The 14,218-nt window shown below is 39.3% G+C and overlaps 2 protein-coding genes across 2 annotated transcripts; one reads left to right on the top strand and one right to left on the bottom strand.

Moving 5' to 3' along the window:
• Positions 1–1,134: 1,134 nt before the first annotated feature.
• znf598 (zinc finger protein 598) lies at positions 1,135–9,278 on the top strand. The gene is made up of 12 exons (XM_079456647.1): positions 1,135–1,487; positions 2,090–2,202; positions 2,296–2,425; positions 2,500–2,711; positions 2,798–3,015; positions 3,098–3,209; positions 3,291–3,466; positions 3,549–3,627; positions 3,709–4,550; positions 4,632–4,782; positions 6,726–6,870; positions 7,081–9,278. Exons 1-12 carry the CDS (start codon positions 1,314–1,316, stop codon positions 7,438–7,440), a joined length of 2,712 nt encoding a protein of 903 aa, XP_079312773.1. The 5' UTR covers positions 1,135–1,313; the 3' UTR covers positions 7,441–9,278.
• syngr3a (synaptogyrin 3a) lies at positions 8,591–14,171 on the bottom strand. The gene is made up of 5 exons (XM_079456648.1): positions 13,932–14,171; positions 12,640–12,874; positions 12,191–12,336; positions 10,783–11,246; positions 8,591–9,753 (listed from the first exon to the last, which is right to left on the bottom strand). Exons 1-4 carry the CDS (start codon positions 14,031–14,033, stop codon positions 11,043–11,045), a joined length of 687 nt encoding a protein of 228 aa, XP_079312774.1. The 5' UTR covers positions 14,034–14,171; the 3' UTR covers positions 8,591–9,753; positions 10,783–11,042.
• Positions 14,172–14,218: the final 47 nt, after the last annotated feature.

The raw sequence follows: 14,218 nt of genomic DNA, 5'->3' as shown, positions 1-14,218 counted from the left end.
CATCCATATATTATTTAATAATCCCTAAAGTACTTTATTCGACTCTTGTTAGCGGTTAGCACTAGGAATAAGGAGGGACTCTGGCATAGATAAGTTGTTCTTCCTTATTTTAGTGAGAAGGAAGGGTCTGTAACACTTCCAACTGGGGAAAGCGTAACCCATTAACCCATTGACATCCACTTAAAAAAACTAAAAAAAATTAAAAAACACACCTTTGCTGTGTTCCGATGAAGCCAAGGTGCTAGTGATAGCATTAGCCATTGCGCTTTTCTGGCTAAAGCTTGCACCGGCTTCCCTTCTAGTGGCTTTGGCTCTGGTGTGGGGGAGGAGCTAAGTAAATTAAGTGTCACGTCACACAACAGCAGATTCGGGCAGGCACAAATTAGATATCTTAAAATATAATTGTGACTAGTCGAAACTGAATTAGAGATTATTCGTACAGTACAACAAGGAGTATTATATGTCGAAACGGCTTGCCATAATGCCCTAATAGAGACATTATTATTCTATATTCTTGTTTAATCTGCAATAATTTTACAGTGTTGAAAATTGGCACATTTATTTCTAATTATTGTTCTTTCTAAGTGATTATTAGTAACTATATTGAGTGAGCCCAAGGGATATGTTTGACACTTTTTGCCATTATATAATGTCCGGAACAAGCAATCAAGCAGTTACATATTTAAGCTATTTTAAGGCAGGAAAAAAATTCACAGGAAAAAAACTTTAAATATGTAACTTTGATGGTCAACGAATAATTTAAGTGATAACATTAAAGACCAAACTTTAATGTAATTTAAAATCAGCCAGTGAACGAGATACAATTTATATTTATCCTAAGTTTATCCTAATTCGCTTCCCTTTCCTTTTTTTTCCAAAAATTGCCTATTTTGTTATTATTGCTTCCAATGTTTCCTCATCTGTAAATCGCTTTGGATGAATGCGTCTGCTAAATGACTGAATGTAATGTAAATGTATATTTGTATGTGTTATATATCATTTCCTGTTAATGAATAGTAAGTATCATTAATTTGTGTATATATTTTAAGTTCATACAACAAATGAAAATAGTTTTACTCCAATTTAAATTACTCCAGTAACCGCCATAAAAGTCTCCCATACCATAATAAAAGCTCTTCGCGTACGCCGTGCGCCACTTAATACCCACAATGCCTTGCGCCGAGCGATTACGTAAACAGGAGCGCGCTTCACCCGGCCTCACTGCCCGTACTGTCGTTTACAGCCCTTCCAAATCCACACGGATTTAACAGAGAAAACGGAAACACCACACGCAACCAGTGCCTTTTAACGTCATGGAATCCACCCCGAAGAAAGACATAGAGAGCACGTGTGTGCTGTGCTGCCAGGACCTCGATCTATTCGCGGTGGGGAAATGCGATCACCCGGTGTGTTACCGCTGTTCCACCAAGATGCGGGTGCTGTGCGAGCAGAGCTACTGCGCCGTCTGCCGGGAACAACTTGACAAGGTGCCGCCGCCTCTCTTCCAACACTCGGCGCAGGCCTCGGCTTTTCTCTACGTTTATTTTATATGACTTCCGTTATAGTGTCGCCATAATGTTGACTTAAAATGGTAGCGTAGACGGAATATTGGTTGAAGTTTAGGTAGCCACCATGTGTCTTTTTATTAAGTTGACTTTATAATTGTTCGGTTAGTTAGCAGCTTAGACGTGAATACGAGTTTAGTCTGACAGCAGTGATTCATTGCGTGACGTTTCCAACGACAACAGGTTCATTTCTTGGCCACGTCCTTTAGTTTGGTTTTGGTCTACGTGTTGGGATTAATGTGTCCTTTGTGAACAAAACATGATTTAATTACATTACAGTCAGCAAAAGTGTGCCCTTATGTAATCAGCTCGAGATAACGAATGACAGGCGTGACATCATTTTTACATTTTAACTCATTAGTTATTAATAGGATATACAGCTTGGTAACACCCTTATATCAACATTATTTACATGATTTATACAGCCCTGTGTGCTTTACTGTGTACTGTCAACTCAAAAGTCTATGCAGATGTCTTTTCTGGGCGTAAGTAATATGTGAGTTATTGTCTTTCTTTTCTTTCAGGTGGTCTTTATTAAGAAACTGGTTCCCTTTACTGCTCTAAACATTCATCAGTATCAGTGCGAGAAGAAATATGACATACACTTTGGGGATGGACAGATCTATGCGCAGTTCAGGTACTTAGGGCTGAGAAATGAAGATATTTAAGCTTTATGTCAGTTTTATTCATTTCCTCTGAAATAATAATTAATTTTCCATTACAAATGCAGGAAGATTTTGTCACATGAATGTCCCCAATGCCCAGAATCGAAGGTGTTTTCTAAATTTGAAGAGTTGGAGCAACATTTGCGCAAACAACATGAGCTCTTCTGCTGCAAGTTATGTGCCAAGCACCTTAAGGTAGTGTGCATTCTTTTGACATTTTTATTCGCACATCATTGCATTCAATGAATTATTTATTTCTCTACGTGCAGATATTCTCGTATGAGCGAAAGTGGTACAATCGAAAAGACCTGGCCCGTCATCGAACACAAGGGGACCCGGATGACACCTCGCATCGTGGGCATCCCCTGTGTAAATTCTGCGACGATCGGTATCTTGACAATGATGAGCTCCTGAAGCACCTTCGGCGTGATCACTACTTTTGCCATTTCTGTGATGCGGATGGCGCTCAGGAGTACTACAGGTAGAAAATCACTTCTGGTCCGCAAGCATTATCAGCACAGCGTTCTGTTTTCTGTAGTTCTGAAAGTTGGGTTGTGTTGCTTACAGTGACTACCAGTATCTCAGTGAGCACTTCAGAGAGAGCCATTATCTGTGTGAGGAGGGCCGCTGCAGCAACGAGCAGTTCACTCACGCTTTCCGCACTGAGATTGACTATAAAGCTCACAAAGCAGCTGCCCACAGTAAAAGCAGGGCTGAGGCGCGGCAAAATCGCCAGATAGACATACAATTCACCTATGCATCCAGACAGCAGCGCAGGAATGAGGGTAAAGCAGAATTTGCTTGTCGAAATGACATGACCGAAATAGATGTTGACTGCATGTGAAACAGTCCTTTTATCGTTTCAAGGTCTGGGTGGTGTTGAAGACTACGAGGAAGTGGACCGGTTCAACAGACAGAGGCCAGGAAGAGGGCGAGCCCCAGGCGGACCGCAGAACGTACGAAGCTGGAGATATAATCGGTAGGATTTGATCATCAGCTGTGTGCTAATGTTGTTATTGTTGAGCTTATGGAACAACTTATGGAAAGGGTTTGTATGCAGAGAGGAAGAGGACAGGGAAGTGGCCACTGCTTTAAGAGCTTCACTGGTCACCCGTAGCCAGGAGGAGAGAAGTCGTGTCCAAGACAGAAACAACAAGCCACGCAAAGAAGAAAAAATTGAATTGGATGAGTTGAGAAGCACTAGGAGTGTAACCAAACCACCTAATGAAATGCAAGGTAAGCCAACTGGGAATATGGTGTATTGTGATCTTTATTTATGAATTACAGAGATAAAGTTGTGTATTTAAATGTATTTCAGCACGATCAATGAAAAGTACTTCCTCTCTGGCTGGTGTGGACTTCCCGCTTTTGGGAGCAGCTGCACCTCTAGTAGCGAGGTGTGTTTCTTCACTCAATTAATTTAAAAAAATAAAGTGTTTAAATGATTTTACTTCACTAATGTTTCACTGCTTTTGCAGTGCAATTAAACCAACTCCTGTCTCGCTGAAGGAAGATGATTTTCCAAGCCTGTCTGGTACGCTAGTTTCCTCTCCAATGACGCCTGCATACACAGGTCAACCCAGAAAACACTCGTCCTTCCAAGAGGAAGACTTCCCTGCACTGGTCTCCAAGATCAAACCACTCAAGCCTCAGTCCAGCGCAGCGTCGGCATGGTCTCAGGCTGGAGGTAAACCTGTTCCCAATAAACCTGTGGTTCTGCCAACCAAACAAACCTCTGCAGTCTCTTCCTCCATATTATCTGCCAGTGACCCGCCCCCCAGTGGGAGTTTCCCTCAGAGCCTCACTAACTCATCTCGACGTAAAAAGAAGCTCACGCCTGCAGAAACCAACAAAGCTCCACCTAAACTTAGATGTCCATCATCATCCGATGAAGAGGATTCAATGAACCGTAAAACGGCCCAGGAGATTCGAGCAGTTCCTACCATGCTCGACATCTCCACATTGTTAACGGTTAAAGTTGGCTCATCTCAACCAAATCCCAAAACCAGTAAGAAGAAAAAACAGGCAAACTTATCAACTTCTGGTACTCCCTCGCATACTCCGGAGTCAGTGTCCAAAATAGCTCACAAAGAAAATGTCCCTCAGACGAAACGACCAGATATGAGTCTCACCAAAGGTCCTACAACCTCCAAAACAAACTCATTCATGAATGGACATACAGAGAAGCCAACGGAAGCACTATCCTTTACCTCATTTCCTGAAAATATTCCTTCCCCCATAAAGCAGCCGGTAACTGATGAAGTCCCTCCACCCATGGAAGAAGATTTTCCAGCACTTACCTCAAAGAAACCTCCACCTGGTAAGATGATTCCTATTTTTACATGAGCATCACCTTGGTGATGTCAATTTTCACAACAAAATGCTGCCTTATGTTTTCTAGGCTTTAAAAGTGCATTTCCCTTGAAGAGCACTTCGAGTGTGCTGGCTCCTCCTCCCGGACTCGTGCCTGTGGTCAGCAAACCTCCCCCAGGATTCACTGGCATCGCACTCAATAGTAATGTGGTGGAGCCTACTGTGTCTGCTGTTAACAGGTTGGAAAATTTGTAGTGCCCTGTTAAAGGTTTTAGGTTCAGTTGCACATGTTATTCAGTGGGAGACCAGAATTGGATCAGACATGCTTAAAAGTATATGAATATATGTAGTGCATACTAATAGTATAACATGTAAGTATGATACAGTTTTATTGCATGAGTCTTTACAATAATAAAAGGCAATAATATATGTTTGCACATCCCAGATTAGGGGTGTAACGGTACATGTATTTTTACCGAACCGTCACAGTTAACATTACAAATATATTCAGCATTCCTATGCCCTACTCCCTTGGAGTTTAGACTGGAGTGAACAGGGCATTTGTGTGCCATTAAGTATACGTTTGGAATGCATTTGGAAAATGGAGCAACGTAATTTTCTGATTATCTTCAGCTGGCATGTTCCCGCAACAACGAAGCATTGTGTTCGTCAGCAGATGTCGCTTTTTTAAATGTAATAACTTAAACATAAAACTCTATGCAAATAAACATACATTTTATATTTTTTTAAGTTTTATATATATATATATATATATATATGTGTTTATATATTATATAGCATCTTTTAAAAACTTTTTAAAATGTATGTTTATTTGAAAACCGTTTTATGTTTAAATTATGCCATTAAAACAGCAACCATCTACATAATGGCACGCAAATGCCCTGTTCACTCCAAAGTCTAAACTCCAAGGACTCTGCCCTTCGAAGGGAATAAGGGATCGGAATGATGACTTAGTTTGGTATTTTCCTTGTGTTGGTTCGGTACGAATACGTGTACTGTTACACCCCTATCCCAGACTCAAAGTAATGTGCTCTTGGTGTAAAGTTTGAAGTGTATACCTGCATTAGAAATACTGACTATTTTATTTGTGTTGAGCAGCAATTCATGAAAGTCTTTGACTCGAGTTTTGAGTGAGTGACACAAGGAATCAGAAATGGTCTCCAGTAAAATAATATGAAATAATGCTTATTGGCTTAAAAGAACAGTTCACCCAAAAAAGAAAAATCTGTCATTATTTACTCACCCTTAGATTGTTCCAAACCTGTGTACATTTCTTAATTCTGCTGAACACAAAGGAAGATATTTGGATAAATGTCAGTGACCTAACAGATCTCATTCCCCATTGACTCCGTACCATGGTAGTAAATAGGATTGAGATCTGTTTGGTTACTGACATTCTTTCAAATATCTTCCTTTCTGTTCAACAGAACAAATAAATTTGCACTGAGGGTGAGTAAGGGTGGGTGAACTGTTCCTTTAACGTATGCTTGCGTTTTCATAAAAAAAGGCTATTTGGTTTGATAGTTTGGCAGATTTATGTGTCCCTCTGCTAATGTGTTATGTATATCAAGGGCACAATATAAATATTTTTGCATAAAATATCTAAGAAACAAAGGCCATAAGACCGAAACATTGTGTATAAATTACTGGTTTTTTTATACTTTTGAAAGTATTGGCAGTGTGTGGCATTTTCTTTTTGTTTCTTAGATTTTTGACTGTTATAGGTCTTTTTTCCCCCCTATGCACCTATCGAATACCTATAGGTGTGCGATGAGGATTGCATTCAATATCTAAAATCATTGGCAGTGTTATTTTGTTCACTTGTGTGCTGGCATCATCTAAAATATTTCCAACAATATATGAATCCAAAGAAATTCTCAGTTTCTAACCACTGTTACACCCACTTTATTCCATCATATGTCAATGAAATCATGTATGTTGTATAAATCACAGGTGGGTTTGATTCATTGGCACGTGACATACAAATTTTGACGTTCTAACATTTTGCATTGGTCGTCATGAACATGATTTGAGAGTCAGATGAGGAAGATTACTACAACTCCCTTCATTTCATGCTCCGTCACTCCATATGGCTTTGTTAAGTGACCTGTAACTTGAAAAAAGTAAAGTGATTTAATTACATTACTTCTGTTATTTTTAGGTCCACTCCTGCTATTGGATCTTACCTCATTCCTGAAAATTTCCAGCAGAGGAACATGGACCTCATTCAGTCTATTAAAAATTTCCTTCAAAACAATGAAACCAAGTTCAACGAATTTAAAAACTATTCAGGCCAATTTAGACAGGTAACTATGAAATGTGATCTGCTATACCGTTTTGAACAGTTTTTAGGGTTTTGTCAATGGGACGGTTTATCCAAAAATAAAAATAAACAATTTACTAGAAATCTAATGACATTCCAAGTTTTGTGAACTGTGTCTTTAATTTTTTTGATTCAGAATGTTAACCTGAAATGTATATCTTTTATTGAAGAAACTCTGTCTCCTCTTGATCAGGGTATATTGCCTGCAGTCCAGTACTACAAAAGCTGCCAGGAACTGCTGGGGGAGAATTTCAACAGGGTCTTCAATGAGTTGCTGGTTCTGCTTCCAGACACTCGTAAGCAACAGGAGCTTCTCACTGCCCACGGAGACTTTAAATCCCTCGAGAAACAGCAGCAAAGCTCGAAGCCCAAGAAAAACAAAAAGAAAGCCTGGCAGACAGGCAACACCAGCATTAGCCAGGAGCTGGACTGCCAAGTGTGTCCCACCTGCAAGCAGGTTCTAGCTTTGAAAGACTTCAACACCCACAAGACCCTGCACAACGGCGATGACGACTTCCCCTCTCTACAGGCCATAAGCAAAATTATCAGTTAGCGTCCATAAACGTACATGTACAGCTCACACAGGATCTGGTGTCTCGCCAGGGTTAACAGATGAGGAGCAGCGCTGATGTGAATTGTTCTTGTTAAGTTGGACATTTTGAAGTGAACCTGTTTTGAAGGGAAAAGATTGTGATCCTGTACTTTTAGGAGTGCTAGTAGGACTGTAACTGCTCTGGAGGGAGCAGAGTTTAATCTACTTGAACGATTGAGTTATAACGTGAATTCCTTTAATACCTGTATAGAACCAATCCTTCGTTGACTTTCTTTCTTCAGGTTTTTCTAATGCTGTTAGCATGCTCATTTGTTTTTTTACATTTTGTCAGATTGGCTGCCTTTGGAAAAATAACGTATTTATTTCAAAACGCATTTTTGCTGTTTACAACATAATTTGCAGTACATAAAATAAATGGTTAATATATAGATATTTTCTATAAATAAGTAAGGTACAGCGATCAATGTCAACTGTCGTTTTTGAATGTCTTTGCTTAAATGCTTTGGAATTAAACGATCAATCCAGGGAACAAAATGTACTCGACACTCTTTAGGGCACATATGATTGTCTGAAGTGAAACCTGAATCTTGAAGGTGTGATCTACTGTTTGTATTTACCTGTTACACTTCAGTGCAAGAAGGACAAGTCAGTGAATTTCACCTGCTTTTAATTATGCCAAAATATGGGCACATTCTAATGGGGATCAAGCTACTGTTGGATAGTGCTGTGATTTGTTTTCACACCCAATACTATGGTTATACATTGTGCATGTAACTTAATCTTTACACTGCCATAGATGTGCACTTCAGTAAGGTCGCTTTCTTTTTTCTTTTGTCTCTTCAGAAACTAATAATTCGACCATGCCCCTATAGTTATTAAACTGAGGTGGCATGTCTTTATAACAAATGCAGGTAACACAACCTCTAAATGTTTTTTTAAACATTTGCTTCTTAGATGCCAAAGTAAAATATATTTAGCTTGTTTTACGTTATATTTAAATTTTTGGATTTCTTTTTTGGTGTTCAAATTGAACTAAACACTGGAATAGATCAGTGAGAGAAATGAAAAAAGAAAGTCAAGACCATTAAATCGCGTGGTTTTCAGCAACAAAGATGTAACTACGTTGATGTATGACAAAGTCATTCAAGATCCAGATTACAGAATGATTCACTCATGAAACACGTGTCCCTTTATTTTCATAATGTTTGACAACTGCAGTCTGAAGACAATTTGATTGACAACAACAAATCGTTTGTGTACAACTCTCACTCACAGAATGGGTTATATTTGTCAAATTTATGATGCATTTAAAAAGAGTCGTGGACAAGGCCTCGGAAGCACTTTTACTGGTGCAAATTTTGCACTTCGTCCCTTATAACTATATAAGGCATTGAACTTTTAATTTCAGCTTGTTCCCCATCTGTAATGCTTCTTTAGGGGTGCAAATTTTGAACCGGCAAAACATGCCTCGATTTCTCCAGTAAAGTTTGTCCATGAGGCGTTTTCATGAGGAGTGCAGTGTTAGGAACAGGAAACACAAGACCCTGACAACTTTAACAAACACACTCCATTTACATGAATGGAAGTACTTCATTTTGTGTATCTCCGAATACAGAAACATTACCAAGATTCAACCACATGTCAGACGAAGCACTGATGATGGTCACCAAACAGCTTTTTTTTAAAACAACAGCCAACTGGTTGAAGGGTTTCATAGTGTCCAAAACACATCATTTTGCAGACCACTGGCATATATATTTTCGCACATTAATGCTTCCCGAGTTTGGTATTGTCAAAACTTGTATACTTGCTGATCACATCAATAAACGTTTGATTAGATCTGTGTTTATCGATATCATAATGACAACACATACATTGACATTGGTGACTTTAAAATATTTTTTTTGTGGGACACATTTAACCTTGTTAGTTTTATGGTCAGAAGTTTTCACACGTCCTAAACTACAAAAGTCCACCGAAAATAATCTGCCTGTATACAGTCTTGACACCTAGACAAAACACATTTAGTGCCATTAATAAATCAAATACTGATTCAACATGTTTAACTCTTTTTTTTTACACCAAGATACCCATTAGAGACACTTATCTACAACAGAACTCAAACAACTTAGGAGACACCTCACTTAAGTCAGACGGTTTTGGCAGCTTTTAGTAGGAGAACATTATAAGAAATATAAGCAGAACTTGCTTAAGGTTATTGATTCCATTTATACTTTACTCAGGAGTCAGTACCCAACACCCTGGAAACTAAATATATGTTATTGTTTGTGTTTCATCGCACTTTATAGCTCTCTTAAGGCGGGCGTACACGGTGCGAATTCTGATGGTCGGAAGATCGTATGTCCACGCACACGTCACGAGTGAGTTTATCTGAAAATCATACGGACGAGGTGATATACGACACGATTTTACGACCTGCCGATTTCCGAAGCAATCGCACAAAGTTCCGCGCCAAAAACATGGAGTCAGAGGAAGATTTGCTTTTTTTGTGGCAGCAATGGCTTGCGAAAGAATAAAAAAGAAAAGAAAAAGAAGGGCATGGCAAAGAGTTTGGCTGAAGAGCAGAGAAAAGCATGGACTTTCAGTTCTTCAAAAACAGCCGTGTATCTGTGTGCGCATGCTTTGATGTGGTCGTGGAAGATATAGCAAAGTATATAACCATAGCGTGTCACGCAAGTTTGTGCATATAGCAACGTCGTTTTTATATATTTTTTGAACAAATGTTATTGCTGGATAGTCTAGGTATAATAATTGTATACATACTGTTTTTACAGGCCAAATGTTTGATATGGAATAGCCTACATATTGTATTGTGGGAGAAAAGTGATGCAGAGTCAGCATGATGCAAAAAACTGCCTTCAGGCCTTTTGTTATATGTTTAAATCCGCTGTAAAATATCATCACGGATGACCCTGTCATGGTACACGCTGCTGGAAACATCATACAGCGCTCGCTGTTCCTGCCAGAGTTCGGCGAGTTTATCCTCTTTTTCAATAGTCCACATTCGCTGTGGAGCTGCCATCTTTGTCTATCTTCTTCTGTGGTTTCCTAGTTCGTGATTGGTCAACTTCAGATAGATCAACAAATCGGCTCGTTCAACCGCACACATGTCACGAATTCAAACCGATAGCTCACGAACTTTTTAGACATGTTTAAAAATGTTCGGGAGGTCGGGAAGTGCTCGTAAGGCACTCTGCTCGGATCGTAATTCCTCGCACTTGATACGAGCCGCGACCATACGAGCATACACGATTTCCACACGATTGAAAAAAATCGCATGCGAACTCGTACGACAGCAAAAATCGCACCGTGTACGCCCGCCTTTAAGTATAACATGCAAACAAACTGTTTTCCATTTCAATTGAACAACACTAAAACTGATACCCCTCAATCAGTTTAATTCCACCTGATAAATTAACATGTAATATTCCAAACAAAAGTGAAATCACAATCAACATATTCTTGTACAGAAGTTCACAGAACAGTACTACCTATGAACATTGTCACACCACTTCAGTTTGACCAGTGCCAACCATCTACACTGATTCTGACATTGCACATGGACTCGGCTTGGCACCGCTCTAGTAAATTGGCACCTGGTAGGTTGGGGCAGTGGAGTCCAGGTTTTCAGTGAAGGGTGGGCTCTGGTATGTGTCGTTGGGCTCGGTGCTCGGGACAGTGGGGTAGGGCTGGACGGGTGGGTTGCCGTCAACGTGTTCTGTGGTGAAAAGATTCATGTCGGTTCCTAGCATGTACTTCTGCACGGCTCTTACAGTCAAGCCAGCCTGAAATAAAAAGCATAAGTATTTCAACAACACTGGTCCTGAAGTACTTTCTGTTTTAATTTTTGCAAAAAGTAAAAATAGTAGTACATTTAGAACCGACTCAAAATGTTAAACAAACATTTGAATTATACATGTGGAAAAAAACTGGTATGTGGTGGGCGTTTTGGCGCAATATGGCTGCCATCGCATCATCCAGGTGGATGCTGCACATTGGTGGTGGTTGACGAGACTCCCCCCTTTGATGTTATGCGCGTTAAGTACCCAGAAAAGCGGTATATAAATGTAACGAATTATTAAAAACAAAACAGAAATAAATGAGAAGAAATGCAATGTTCAATTCGGCTGCTCTAGCGACAGAAGTCCTGCCTTCCAGTAAAAAACAGCCAATCATCAAATGCTAAGTATGTAATTTTTAGGGCAATGTGAACATAAGAAACAAAATATATAGTACAGTTGATGTCAGATTGGTTGAAATATTTCCCCTTGTGATATTAAAGATATGAGTCTTTCCCATTTCATGTAGATAGGGCCTGGTCTCTTATCATCATCATAATTTGCAGTTCTTGATTATATTCCATCTATTTAACATTCATATATATATATTTATGTAAACAATCGTTTGTAACAAATAACGTAACTACAAATGAGTCACAGTAAATACAGACACGATTCACTGTTGCTCTGTTTTGTAACTGTAGGAAGGAACCTAATATTTTCCACATCAGCACAAACCACTAACACGGTTCTCACAGCCAAAGACAGTGAAGTGCTTCTATTATATGTTCCCAAATCCCCAGCGGGCTGAAGGCGGTATGTAGAGCAAGGCCATGTCAATTAGATAGGACATAATGTAACAACTGACTATGTACTGAAATTGATTGTCATTTCTTACGAAGCTTTCTTATAAATTGTATTTATGTATAGGTGCCATGTTTGTGTTTTACCCAGGTAAAGATGGAGAAGAAGGAAAAGGTAATAGCAGCCCTGGCGGCATCCGCTCCCTGGTTTAAGGGAAGCTCATCTGGAGTGGTGCGCTGCCATTGGTTGGTCAAGAAACAGAAGCCGACAAACCACAAAAAAGCCCAGAAACCTGTAATCACGATACATTTATATTCCCCAATAACAATATGAGTTATATTGACAAAACACATTTCCATAATTAGTATAATTACACTGGATGCTAGACTTTCCTCTGTTTAAAAATGACCTTTGTTAAATGGACCCTAATTATATGGCAACTCCATCCTTATCCTGCCATTGTATTAACAGAAGTATACAAAATTGTATTATGAGCCAAAAGGCAATATAGTACTTCTATGGAAATCGTGGTGCGCTGCTAAACCTGAATTATTGATAACCTGGAAACGCATGCACAAGATCAGTTTTTATATACCTGAAAATCCAATGTCCAGCATGACTGCTTTCTTCCTGTCTTTAATGCTGCTGATCTGCTGGAACTTCATGTCAAGAATAATGAAGAAAATACAGGCTAAAAAGGCTATAAGCCCTATGGTGGTTCCATAGTTGCAGGCATTGTTGTTTTTGTTGAAAACACAATAGAGCCTCTCACTGCCTTGGTTGACATAGCCTTCATTTATAATGGATCCAAAAACCACTATTGAGAAGATCTGTAGTGAAGACAAGACCATGTTGTTATTGTGTTATTTTTCAATGCAATTTACCGCGATTCTCATAATGAAAATTTTGACTATTATTCAGACATAAGAGCAACTTTATAACAAACTAAATGCAAGACATGATGGACACTAATGTACTCTACATAGAAAATGTTTACTGTAATCCTTAATGTATAGGTCAAACCGAGCCATTTAGCTGTTTGTGCATTTGAAATCTATTTTAATCGATAAATAAAAACATTTGACATTATAATAATATTGCCCTAGCATATTTCAGCTATGGCCCACGTGATGCATTTTGTCTGATGCAAATAAAAGCAAATGGAAGTAACAGTGTATGAGTGTAGTAATGTAACAACCAATCAAAATCGAGGAACGGGTCATACAGAAGCAGTCGAGGACTGTCTCAATACGAGGCTGTCTATCTAGACAACACTGTTGACCACCGTTTAAGCATGATCTTCGAGAATGCTGTCTAGATAGACAGCTCACTTGGTTTTGAGACAAACTACGAATTACTTACTGAAAAAGGTTATTGCATAATAGTTAACGTTCGCGCATCATCCATGACATCAGCATCGATGTTTTAATTGCATCCTTATTAAAATAAAGATATATATGTCTCGTGACGTTTATAATATGAAACAAACAGGATAGGGTGTATGCTTATGCTTACAGAAACGAATTGCCCCATAAAATCCACGAAACGTCATTTCGCTAAACGCAACTAGAATAACGTTTGCATATCGATACATTTACGTTGTTCTTATAGCCTATAGAAGAATCACACGAGTGAGCTCGTCCTTATAGGCAAGCACGACACTATATCAATACGTCAATATTTGAACCAAAACGACAAAATAATAGCTTGGGGTTTAACAAAGCATTCCGAATTATAGCGAACACAGAGCTTTTATAAGCGCAATATTCTGCAATGACCTTTTTAATTGGCCAATGCGTAAGACATTAGTATGATTTCTGAAATTGATGACAGACACTGTCTGCTTTTGGTCGAGATGATCATTTAAATATAAACCAAAGCTCTTACCCATGATAATATTCTAAGGATGGTCTGCGGCTGTTGAATAAAGGCAAAAGGGTCGAACGCAGCCCCGGCTCTGCCAGCGCCAAATGAACCCACTCCGTCCATTTTCCTCCTAATGTTATTCGGGCTATGGGCTGTGGGTCGAGGTAGTCACATACACACACCCCACTGCCTGTCAGAGGCGTGCGCAATACCTCTGTGATGCTGTATTACATTGTCTCAACAGCAACATCTACCGACTACATCACATCCAAAGCTGAGTGGGGCACCACTACTTCAAATAGCACAGA

This window comes from Barbatula barbatula (assembly GCF_947034865.1).
Source record: "Barbatula barbatula genome assembly, chromosome: 5".
In the NCBI taxonomy this organism is placed as follows: domain Eukaryota; kingdom Metazoa; phylum Chordata; class Actinopteri; order Cypriniformes; family Nemacheilidae; genus Barbatula; species Barbatula barbatula.
Note: the sequence above shows the minus strand (reverse complement) of the source record. Positions and strands in the feature narration are given on the sequence as shown.